This window comes from Calidris pugnax, unplaced genomic scaffold, assembly GCF_001431845.1.
Source record: "Calidris pugnax isolate Ruff unplaced genomic scaffold, ASM143184v1 scaffold113, whole genome shotgun sequence".
NCBI classification, from domain to species: domain Eukaryota; kingdom Metazoa; phylum Chordata; class Aves; order Charadriiformes; family Scolopacidae; genus Calidris; species Calidris pugnax.
In genome coordinates, this window is record NW_015090879.1 from 3,244,736 (window position 1) to 3,257,099 (window position 12,364).

General features: G+C 56.7%; 1 protein-coding gene across 2 annotated transcripts in view; it reads right to left on the minus strand.

Moving 5' to 3' along the window:
- Positions 1–949: 949 nt before the first annotated feature.
- The window catches only part of FHL3 (four and a half LIM domains 3), a 30,699-nt gene continuing 19,284 nt past the window's right edge, over positions 950–12,364 (minus strand). For both annotated transcript variants that reach the window (XM_014946551.1, XM_014946550.1), the window contains exons 2-6: positions 4,761–4,942; positions 4,504–4,678; positions 3,675–3,844; positions 3,315–3,501; positions 950–1,323 (exon numbers count right to left, since the gene is read on the minus strand). In XM_014946551.1, the coding sequence (XP_014802037.1) occupies positions 1,172–1,323; positions 3,315–3,501; positions 3,675–3,844; positions 4,504–4,678; positions 4,761–4,916 (840 nt within the window). In that variant the 5' untranslated portion in view covers positions 4,917–4,942 and the 3' untranslated portion in view covers positions 950–1,171. The remainder of the gene's footprint in view (positions 1,324–3,314; positions 3,502–3,674; positions 3,845–4,503; positions 4,679–4,760; positions 4,943–12,364) is intronic.

Genomic DNA, 12,364 nt, shown 5'->3' on the forward strand with positions numbered 1-12,364 from the left:
TGAGCAGGAAAGCAGGGTCAGCGTTTGTGCCCCAGCAAGGGAGAAGCAGAAGGGATGTAGAGACAAGGCAGCCATCGAGCGTCCCACCACAGAGGGGGCTGAGGGGGGCCCAGGGCCAGCTCAGCCATGGGGCAAGGACGGCTCCAGCCCTTGTGCAAGTCTGGGATGGCTCACGATGCCCTGTTTGGCACAGTTAGAGCCAACACAGGGGCTTGGGAGATGCAAAGCCCCTCCTCAGGGCAGCCCAGGTGCCACCTTTGCTTCTCCTCTGGGACACAGCGAGGGAGGAGTGTGGCTGGGGGAGCTGCTGCTCTCTGCCCACCTTGGGGGGGACACACTCAGCCCAGGCAGGGCAGGTTGGGAACACCCTGACTGCCCATTCATTATTAGCTGACCCGTACCTGTGAGTGATTTGAGCTCCTCATCCTCACCTGGGCGAGAGCACCTCCATGGAGACGTGCAAAGAGTCTGGCCTGCAAACGGTGAGGTGGCTACAGAAATCCAGAGGTGGATCCCATACGGCAGGACACGTGCTCCTCTCCCGGCCACACTCAAGCTCGGTGTCCCCAAATGTCCCAAGCAGGGCAGAGAGCACCCATCACGCCCGGGTCGCCACAGACCAGCCACACGCAGAGACAGGCTGTGCTGCAAAGCCATCCCCTATGCACAGCCAAGCCACACGGAGCAGGAGCTGCTGCCTCGTGTCACACAGAGCAAGGGAAGCACGTGGGGAAAAGTCAGCACCGTGCCAGGGGAGTGAGTACATGCTGCCAGCGCACAGATCCAGCAGCCCAAGGCTGAAGCTGCTGCTACTGCCTTTTTCTGGGGCCCTGGGCTGGGCTCGTGCCTGGTCAGACAGCTGCCACCCTTTGCTGGGGCCCTGGGCTGGGCTCGTGCCTGGTCAGACAGAAAGCAAGAGGAAAGAGTAAATAATGGGGGGTCTTGAAGCTCCTTTCTCAACTTTATTTGGCTTTGACTCCGCACAGAGCCATAGCGTAGCGTACTCTAGCCTTCAGAGAGGGGTGCAGGAACCCCCCCCGAACACACCGTGGTTTGGGCTCAGCCCCCATCTCCTGTGCCTTGTGCCCTGCCCCTGACAGGTCGCTGGGGCGTCTGGCACAAAGACCCTGAAGAATAGAGAAAGCCCCTGCCCCGCGGTGTCCTCGGAGGCTCATAGATCGCTGCTGCAGTCACGGCACAGGATCTCATCGTTGTCGGGGATGAAGCCTTTCCCAACCAGAGAGGTGTTGCAGCGGGCGCAGTTGAAGCAGTTGTGGTGCCAGTGACGGTCCTCAAAGGAGACGTATTTCCCACCACCAAAGCCTACGGGGGGGACAGGACACAACGTTAGACCCGCTGGAGAAACAGGGACAAGCTTCCTGCACTGACCAAGTCTCGGGCTGTTCATCTCCGAGTCAGCTCTTCACGTGCTGCCCTGGGGCACCAAACACCCCCCAGTATCGAATGCATCTAAAATTGAATTTCCACTCTTTGAGGGGGGGAAGAGAGGAGCAGGGAGTGGAGCTGCACCATCACAGCGAGGGATGGGGCTGCAGGGAGCTCCTGGCAGCACTGTCTGGAGTAGCTCCTTCCAAGGACAATGCGAGTGACATCCTGGGAAGAGCCTCCCTGCCACCAGCCCAGGGCCAGGCTCCTGCAGAGGCTCTGTGGGCAGTTTCCTTCCTCTGCGGACCTGCAGGCTGTGACCCCCTTCTCCCCGGGGCTGTGACAAACTGATAAGGGCCGGAGGGGAAGCGGGGTGCCCCAGAGCTGCCCCGTCCTCAGCCAGAGTCAACTCTGAGTCAGCAGCTGATTCACGGCTTTGCTGCCTCCCCAGCAGCCCAAGACGGAGCTGCAAAGGGAAAGGTCAAGTGGGGGAGGACAGGAAGGAGGCCAGACCCTTCTCAGGGGTTTCTGCAGGACAGGAGCCCCTGCTTCCCCTCTCTTCGGCAGGACCAGACTCCCTCCAGCAGTTGCTGCTCCAGCAGCAGGCTTTCCCTGTCTGTGAGCCATCTTTCCACCAAGCAAGGCAAGCTCGAGACACGAGGTCACACTGCGAGGGGGCACTTTGCCTTTACCCCTGGGCAGAGGGAATTCCTCCCGAGGGGCACAGTTCACCACTTTGAAAAATGCAGATGAAGGGACATAAGTGGCTTTAGGACCACTGCAGGAGAGATCCTCCCTCATGGGGGCTCCTTGGAAAGTGGCTGCAGTTGGTTTCGGGGGGAACATGCCTGAGGGCACCTGGCACTCTCCAGCATTTCACTGAATTTCACTGAATTTTTAGAGTTGGAAGGGATCACAGAGATCATCTAGTCCAACTCCCCTGCTAAAGCAGGACCACCCAGAGCTTGTCAGAGCATGTTACTCAGGAGCATCCAGGCGGGTCTTGAAAATCTCCAAAGAAGGGGACTCCACACCCTCCCTGGGCAGCCTCTGCCAGGGCTCTGTCACCCTCACCGTGAAAAAGTTCTTCCTCATATTCAAGTGGAACCCTTTATGTTCCAACTTGTGCCCGTTGCCCCTTGTCCTCTCACTGGCAACTACTGAAAAGAGTCTGGTTCCCTCCTCCCTCAGCCCGCCCTTGAGATACTTGTCAGCATTAATAAGGTCTCCCCTCAGCCTTCTCTTCTCCAGACTAAAGAGTCCCAGCTCTCTCAGTCTCTCCTCATAAGGGAGATGCTCCAATCCTTGAATCATCTTTGTAGCCCTACGCTGGACTCTTTCTAATAGTTCCCTGTCCCTCTTGAACTGGGGAGCCCAGAACTGGACGCAATATTCCAGTTGTGGCCTCACCAGTGCATTTGTCCCCAAGGGGGCCTGAAGTGCCTGGAGACACCTCCTGTGTGGTGGAGATGTGCGTGAGCATCCTCTGGGTCATGCGTGCACTCAAGAGCACAACTTCACCCAGAGAAGTCCCCGCAGCTCTGGGAACAGGGCGGGCAGGTCATGGCCTGTCCTGGGGAAGAGCCCCGTGCCCAGGGCCGTTGTCTCATAAGGGAGATGCTCCAGTCCTTGAATCATCTTTGTAGCCCTACGCTGGACTCTTTCCAGCAGTTCCCTGTCCCTCTTGAACTGGGGAGCCCAGTACTGGACGCAGTATTCCAGTTGTGGCCTCACCAGTGCGTTTGTCCCCAAGGGGGCCTGAAGTGCCTGGAGACACCTCCTGTGTGGTGGAGATGTGCGTGAGCATCCTCTGGGTGCTCTCGAGAGCACAACTTCACCCAGAGAAGTCCCCACAGCTCTGGGAACAGGGCGGGCAGGTCATGGCCTGTCCTGGGGAAGAGCCCCGTGCCCAGGGCCGTTGTGCTCACCTGTGATGGGCTTCGTGCAGGCGCTGCACTTCTTGGCGTAGAGGTTCCCAAAGCACTTGATGCAGTAGGGGTTGTCGTCCTGGGAGGTGAACTGCTGCCCGGCCAGGGGGGTCTTGCAGCCCGTGCAGACGAAACACTCCTTGTGCCACGGCTCATCCCGGTAAGTCACCCCTCCCTTGGTGAGGGTCTGCGGGCAGAGCACACACGGGTGACACGGGTGACACAGGAACACGAGGGAACAGGCCACAGCGCCAAGGTGCTGGCGCCTGAACCCGTCCCTGGTGGAGCTCAGGGAAGAGTGGGGAACACGTCCCTGGACCAGAGAACACAAGGGTTTTGGGGCTCTCAAATCAGACCTACCTTTTTGCAACGGGTGCAGCGAGGGGCAAACTTGCTCTCGTAACAGGGGACACAGTAATAATCCTTATTGTCGGGGATGAAGGACCGTGACCCGATGGGCTGCTGGCAGCTGCTGCATATGAAGCAGTGCTCGTGCCAGGTTTGCCCGTTGTACTCCAGCTTACGGGACCCTGCAGGGAGAGGTGGTCACTGAGAGGAGGGAGCAGCTCACACGGGGGACGCAGGAGGCTGCATGGGATGGACCGTGGTCCCCCTGCACCCCGCTCTGTGCCTGCCCTCCCCACGGCAGCACCAGGACACAGCACCTGGAGGGGGGAGGCCCAGAGCCACCACCACCACCACCACCAAGGGGAGGCTGCAGGAACATGCCCCAGACCCGCACACAGCCTGCGGCAGAGACGCCTGTTGTAACTCATTTGTAACCTGCATCTGAAGATGGTGCCAGAATGGCCAAGCAAAGACACTCCTTTGCCTCAGGCCATCTCCAGAGACATCACGCATCTTTAGTCATTCCTTCTCTCTTTAGTCATTCCTTCTCTTCTTGTCAGCACACACCAGAAAATGCCCAGGAAACCCTTTGTTATCTCCTCCCTGGCTCACTTCCCCATGAAAAAGGGGAACAGACAGACAGGGCTGTTGTGGTGACCACAGCTCGGGATCTTGCTGCCTTGCCAGACAAGCAGGGTGCCCGTCCCACCCTGTACAGCGTCAGTGGGGCAGGAGAGCAGGAATTCAGCTTTCTCCTCGCTGCCCTGGTGTTGGACCCTGCAGCCCTGGCCGATGCTGCTGGGAAGCAGGGACAAACTGCAGTGCTCGAGTCGGCTCCTACCTGGCATGACCGTCTTCTCGCAGGCGACGCACTTGGAGGAGAACTCGCTGCAGTAGCAGTCATTGCAGAGCAGCTCCTCGCCCTGGCAGGTGAAGGGCTCGTCGGCCAGAGAGCGGTCGCAGCGGAAGCAGCGGAAGCAGTGCTCGTGGTAATGGCGGTCCTCGTAGTACAGCTCCTGGGGGGACAGCCCAGGTGAGGGGGGGACGACCGACGACCCCAAGGAACCCCCCTGCCCGGCCCTGGGGGTCCATACTCACCCTGCAGTCGTGGCCGATCAGCTCCTTGCACTCGTCGCAGGTGTTGGCGAAGTGGGCGTCGTAGCAGGGGATGCAGTAGGGGCCATTGTCCATCTGGATGTACTTGCGCCCATACAAGGACTCCTTGCAGTTGTCACAGTCGAAGCACTCTGTCATGGTGCCAGCCTGAGGGGCTCCTTCACCTGCCAAGGGACCAGGGGAGATGCTGGGTCAGTATCAGCTTACGCCCCCCGAGATGGTCCCACATGGCCCTGCCATCTCCAGAGGACACGGGCGTGAATCCTGCGTTGAGCCAAAGAGGAGAGGGCACGGACCCGAGCTGTGGCACCTGCTCCGGGGCTGTTCCCACTTCCAAAAAAAGTCTGTACACACTCAGGACCTGGCATGAATCTCGCTTTGGGTCAAGTTCAACACTTGGAGCACTTGGGCACCACTCAGAGAACGTAAGCGTGCGGGTGAGCTTCTCCCCGCCTGCCTCCTCGCTGGGAACCAAAGTACAAACAATGACCAAAGGAGAGAAACTTTTTTCCATGGGAAGTTTTGATTTGGCACCGAAAACAGGAGCGTGCACACGCTGGGTGCACATCACTGTCACATCAGAGAGCCAGCCACCCCGAGGGAGATCTCTCTACCAAGCAGCCCTTCCGAGACCCATGCTCAGCCACCAGCACCAACGGTGAGATTCCTCCTGAGGGTCTGTGAGCTGATGCTCTGCCCGAGGGGGCCATCAGAAATCCAAATCCTGGAACTTCTCCAGAACTCTAAAGCAGCCACTCCACAGGGAGGAGGGAATCGGGTACCCCACACCATGCCCAGCTGTGAAACCACATCCCAGCAAACCATTCACTGCTCCAACTACAAACACTCTTCAGGGAGAAAGTGTTGGGAAGGGTGGGTGTTTTACAAGCAACAGAGGTGTTGGGGTTTTGCATGCAGGAGATTGGACATCTCCTGTTGCCTCTTGTCTCCCTCTCAGAGAAGAGGTTGCGGAACTATTTCAATTTCTTTGGAGCACTGGCTCCAGAACAAGAGCATCTTCCTTCTGTTTGGTTTAACCTGGTTATTCCTAAATATGGAGTTTTCCACTCGCAAAAATCACACCCTTCTTTATTACAGGTTGCTCTCAAGTGGAGACAAGCCCACGGAATTACATCTGAGCAGTCAGCGGCAGAGCACCACACGCTGCAGGTCTCCTCCTGAACCCACCCACTTCAGAAAGGGCTATTATGGCTCAGGCTCCAGTTGAGCATTTCGTGGTGCCAGGGGCTCCCCGGCAGCGACGGCGGCTCCCTCCGGGGCAGGAGCAGATCCAGACAGCCCTGACTCACGGCAGCGAGCTCCCCAGGGCTATTCTTGGTCAAGCCACACGGCTCCCAGCTGTTGTCAAGCGTGGTATGCGCCGATAGGGCCGGGGGTGAATAAATCTAGTGTTCCCACATGGCTACGTGACCAACAGAGGGGGAACAAAGTCCCTTTTCAGACGCCGTCGTTTCCCAGCTGCCGCCCGGGCCGTGTCCTGCTCTGCTGGCCGCCGCGTGCCCTGCGCTGGGACGGGGGCTGCGGGGGCTGCGGGGGCTGCGGCAGCTCCACGGCACGTCCCCGTCACCAGCGTGGGCTTTGGGCCACCACTCTGCTGAGCCCGTCCCCCAGAGCCCCAGCCACAGACCTGCCACCTGTGAAACCAGGCAGCCCAGTAGCAATTCCCAGTCTGCTACTGGAGATGAAGCCGACGCTCGGAGGGGGCTCACATGGGGGAGCCAGATGGGTGTCGGGGTGCCAAACTGGATCCCATTCCCCCAGCTCTGCCTGACCCCCAGCACCCCCCTCTGGGGCACCCCATAAGTGCTCACCCAGCCGGGCAGTGGCCCCCACACCCCCAGCGCTTCTCACCCACCGCCGCCGCCTCGGCCTCCCCACTCGCCTCCGCTGCCTGAAGCCACCCGGGACCTTTCTCTCTGGCAAAGAATGAAAATCAAATTAATAACCCTCCTCCTCCTCCTCCCAGCCCCGTTGCAGGGAACTTTCCAAGGTGTGTCTGTAATAAAAGGGCCTCTAACGAGCACTCCTACCCCGGGAGCCGCGGCACCGTCGGAGCAGGGATCTGCCATGTTTGCTCAATGGGTTGCACTTTATCTCAGTAACACGGGGTCAGAGGGACATCAGAAAATAGAAAGAATGAAAAACAACTTGAATGGAGAAGCCTTGGGTTTTACTGGTGACAGGGACTCATCCTCCCGAGCCTGTCCCTGTCCCCAAACTCAAAAGAAGGGACAGCGTTTCCCCGTGTCCCAGGGGCAGGATAAACCCACCAAGGGCCAAAATGCAAAGTTACAGAACACAAAATTGATCCGGTTTTACCTCAAACCAGGACAGGGACTGAACCACCAACTGCCCCAACGAGGCAGGAGCCATTGCCGTCCCTGGCCCCACACGCACCCCTGGGACCCAGGGACCCACAAACCACAGAAGAACCCACGGGAGAGCAGCAAGGGCTTCGGGCCGTGGCGTGGCCACAACAAGCCATGCTTGCCCCTGACTTTGAGCAGTTTTTCCCCAAAGTCTACCAATGTCTGCCGTGCCACGCGAGCCACGTGCGGGCTCTGCGGCGTCCTGAGGCGCTGGCAAACGCCCAGGCAGAGCAAATCCCAGAGCCTGACGTGGCCAAGGCCACGACGGGAGTGTACGGCACCAGACTCCACACTGCCTCTTTCCACAGAGAAAGAGAACAAGCCCCGGAAGTTTGCTCGAGGTTATTTGTTTTAGATAAGCCCCGTTTGCTCTCTTTGTTCCGGGGTGGTGTCAAAGCCCGACAACGTTACACCAAAGCAAACCCCACAGCAAATCCCACGTCTGCGCCCCGAGACACGGCGGGCGCTGCCAGGGACCAAGTCCATGGAAAAAAGGAAGGTGGGAAAACAGAAATGGAGTAAAAAAAATAGCACAAATGCCCAAACAAGTAACGAGGAACCTGGAAATTCTCTCCATTCATGAAGAAAAGAGGCGGAGTTTTAAGATACATTTAAAAAAGCCCTTTAATTGATGCTCAGCTTTAGAAGACACAACCTAGGCAATTGCTATGTGTGCTAATTAGCATGTGCTCATACCTCGCAGCCTGCACCACCCTGTAACCATCAGCTGTGCTAGGCTGATGTAAGTAATGCTTTCAAACACTAACCAAGGCGTAGCCCTAAAACGATTCCAGTTGCAAAGAGGGTGTTTGTTTGCCCATTACCCGGTGGCTGTGGTCCCTGTGGGACAAGGTCCCTTCCACTGGGGACGGTGGAGCTGGACGTGGGGTATTCTCTCAGCTGTTTGCTGGCTGTCTGAGGGCAAAAATAAACCACAGAGATATGCCTGCAGCTGCCTACCCTTTCCCTTCGACAGATATAGTCGTGCTCATGGAGGAAAGGAAGTTCAGTTCCTCTCCTGTGCCCATGAACAAACAGCTTTGGGAACAAGAGCTCCTCTCACAAACAACATTTAAAGTGCTCCAGGATGCAAACCTGATCAGCCTGGAACAGAGCTCGGAATAGCTTCACGTATGAGAAAGGTCAGCAATTTGTCAAGGACGCTCTGCAGGGTCCACTTTCTAATTAGAGAGTAACATGCACCCAACACCACCCCGGTGTCATTGTCCGCAGCAACACAGCAGATGGCTTAGCAACAGCCCCAGGAGATCACTACATTAATTTTAGTGTCGGTAAACTGGGGAGCTGTTATGCAAAGGAGGCAGTACAGGCTGTCCAGGGCCAGCCTTTCCCCTACACACAATCACTTCAGGTTTGAACCAGCCTTTTGAGATGACTCCTGCTACAACGAACTCCTCCTGCAAGAGGTCTCATGCACAACCTCTAACCCTGTGTCACTGCACACCAGGTTGTTGTTCGTTGTCAGGTCACAAGCAGCCGCTCCACAGTGATCCCAGAGCAACCCATAAGGCTATTCCCAAGGAAACACTTCATCTGTCCAGGCCAGAGGAGCAGACCTGACTTCGGTTGTCAGGTTCCTGCCCGTTCTCCTCTTCCCTGGGCTGCTCAGAGCAGGGAACTGCTTGTGTTGTCGCAGGTCACACCTCAACAGAGGAGAAAGCACAACCTTACTGGGACGGGCCAGCATTCCCCATGTAAGGATGAAACCGTCCAGGGACCAGGCTTTGGAAGACAGTCCTCAACGCACTCCAAGGTCAGAGGAGGAGAAGAACGCTTTTTGTTCCTGTTGGCTTTCCAGAACCATTACGGGTCCTGGAATCTGTGTGAAATTGTTTCTGCCTGCCACCGACCCTAAAAGGGAAACCAGCTGCTTGCTCCGAGGAGCAGCTCCAGCCCCTCCATTAGGCTGGGAATGTTTTCAGTCCACGTTTCCCGACACGGCTCCTGCGGATCCACCCAGGGCCACTGCACACCCCGGGCAGGGGCAGCGTGGCCAGCCCTGGCTCTCCGGGGACAGAGGGGATGAGCCCCTGGGGCCAGCTCTGCCTCTCCCTGGGGTGCCACCGGGGTTGCCCGCACATCCCCACGCTGCTGCCTCTCTCTGCACCCCCTGCTCTGCTCCCAGACCCCCATATGGGGCTACAGACCAAGTGTGGTGGGACCAGCATCCCCCATCTGCTGTTGGAAGAGACCCTGCTGCCGGCTGGAGGCAGCTGGTCAGGGAGGTGCCGAGTGCTCCATCGGGGTACCCCAACCTGCACCCCCAGGAATGGTGCTGCATCAAGCCCTCACCCCCTGCTTGCAGCACCACCGAGTCCCATCCTGCCCATGGGTGTCCAAGCCGCCTTCAGCTGCAGCCTCCCACGGGCAGCTGGGACACCCCAATGCAAGGGGGTGCTCGGGGGGCTCTGGCGTGGAGGAACCAATTCCTGAGCACAGCCATGGACCTCACCCAGTGGCTGCCCCATCTCCACAACAGGACATGGCAGGTCACTTCAACACACAGGGGAAGATTTGGCTCCTGCAGTTGGCCTTGTGGGAGGCAGGAGACAAATGAGTCAGTGGGGGCACTGCCAGGTGGCCCCACCAGGATGCTGGGGTGACGGATGTGTGGTGATCAAGCTTCCCTGGGCATGGGCAGAGCAGCCTCCTGCCCCGAGCAGTCCTGGGCTGCCCTGGGATCTGCAGCACCTCCAGCCCAATGCAGTCGTAAGGAAACACCCCACATTTCAAGGGAATAAGGTGCAGCTGGAATTGTCCTTGCTCAGCAAGGCAGGCACCACTTGGAGAGGAAGGAGCAGCAGAAACTGTTAAAGGGCCTGACAAATCACAAGGCATACCTTGACGGTTGCACAACTTTTATAGACTTATGCTGGCAAATTGAGGGCTTCTTAACGTTCAGAGGAAATCTCTGAGGTGCCCTCCATTCAAAGTGCAAAACCACATCCCATGGACTCCTCCTGACAGCTCTGCACACAGATCGAGATAAGTGCTACAAGCACAACTGTCCCACAAATGTCCCATCTCACCCTTAAACCAAGAAAAATCTCCCCTGTCGTCAGACCACAGCCTGCCCTGCAGGAAGCACCGTGTCTGCACAGCCGTGACCGAGACACACACGCAGTCCAGGTACACTCAAAGGATCTGGAAAGCAGCAATGTTTTTTTTTTTTTTAAAAAAAGTATAATGTATACTTTTGAATTACCATAAATGACTGACCAAGTCTCCCAGGAAAGCCAATGAACCCTAGAGAGCCCATCTGCAGCCAACGATCTGCACGTGGCCGTGCGGCGCTCGCACACTCGCCGGCAGACGTGGCTGGGGCTGCAAGAAACCTCAGCACCCCCGGGGCCCTCAGGAAACTCAGGGTCCCTGGTTTCAAAACACCAGTGAGTTCATAGACCTTTTCCCTCTAGCACTAAATTCCTGTTCTTTCTCCTAAGATAAGGAAACATAAAACTTCTCCTATGTGAAAGGAAAACCTGCTGCTGTTAAGCCGGGCTCTCACAGGGCAGCATCCCCATACAAGGTAATGGGACAAAGCTCCGAGCCAGCGTTTGTGCACACTGGGACTTTTGTCCCTTCTCTACCCTTTAAAGAAAGGATCTCTTTTTAATGAGGCCGCAGTTGCAGGGGAATCCAATTTTCCATGCTACAGTGGAAAACCAGGCGGGTTTCAGGCCCATCTGAGATTCAGACTGTAATTTCTTGTGGCCAAGACCTTGCTTTGCACTTAGTTTCCAGCTACTTCTGCCCCTTTCCTCCCCTCATCCTTCCTACCCGAGCAGGTCCCCCAAGCCCAGCTGTGAGCTGAAACACCCACAGCGAGCATGAAGATGAAGTGGTTTGGAAGAAGAGAAACAGAAGAATTATTGAAACACCACCAGTGAGAAACACCAGGCTTCCCATGGGTGCCCATGTTCATGGTGTCGACTCCCAGCCCGGACCGAGAGCAGAGCTTTGGGCAGCAGAGCTGTTGGGACACATTCAGAACAAGCAGCCTGTGTCACTCTGCTAACATTAAAACGGGATGTTTGCTCAAGAGATCAGCTGCTAATCTTACTCAAAATGTATACAAAGCAAGCAAATTCCATGCACTCAACAGGAAGTCCGGAATTGAAACCATTTGGACCTGTCATGATTCAAGCAGACCACTTAACTACAGGAGATAGTCCAAAAATCAGAGGAGTAAGATACGGACACATCAGAAACTTCTCCCCAGCCAAAGTCCCTTTTACCAGTTGGTTAAGAAAACTGCAGCTTAGAAACGTGCCAGAAGAGACTCTGGCCAGTCTCTGGAGAAGGGAGAGGCTCCACACGTTGGGTTCCTTCCCCTGCCCTGGGCAGCACTGGCCGGGCAGGAGCAGCGGTAGCCCATCGGCTACCAGAGCTCGTAGGGGGCTGTGGGTCAGCAGCTGTGGACATGGCCGGGGTGACCATAATAGGAAGAGAGATGCTGGAGCCAAGTTTCAGGGAGCGTGACTGATCACAGGAGCTTCGGTGCAACCAGAGGAGCAGGAGTCACAGGCCAGGGAAGCGGCTGCTCGTATCAATTCTTAAAAAAGGAGCAAGGAACGGGACAGCAATCGCTTTCTGAAGTCCTGCTCCCTTCTCCTCTCCAGCACGTTACTCATCCCATCTCAGAGAGAAGGACCTGCTCCTGATTAAATATGGGAACAGCAATATCAAGAACATCGGAGTCACACTGAAAGTGAGCCTCCCATCTCAGAGAGGACCTGCTCCTGATTAAATACGAACAGCAATACCAAGAACATCGGAGTCACACTGAAAGTGAGCACACACCATCCTTAGGCTTTCCCCCTTTGTCACAGCCAACAGGAAAACCCCAGCCCAGCGGCATCCCCACCAGTGTCCTGCTGAGGCCACCAGCCCTGGACCACACCACCAGCTCCACCACATCCCCAACGCCGGAACACACAGTCCCCACCTGCCTGTGGTCTCTCAGCCTCAACAGCCCCAGCAAAAACACCATCAGCTAATGGGTGCTTGACAAACCACATTAAGGGAGCCTGCCAATGTCAAATCCACAAATTCCCTTCGTTGTCCTCTTTCAGCTAGAAAATTGGGCAAGAATGAGGAACTTGTTGCTCGTGCTGGGCAGAATAGGCTTTTTAGACACATTGAGCAGACCGTACATTAACCATCATCCTACTG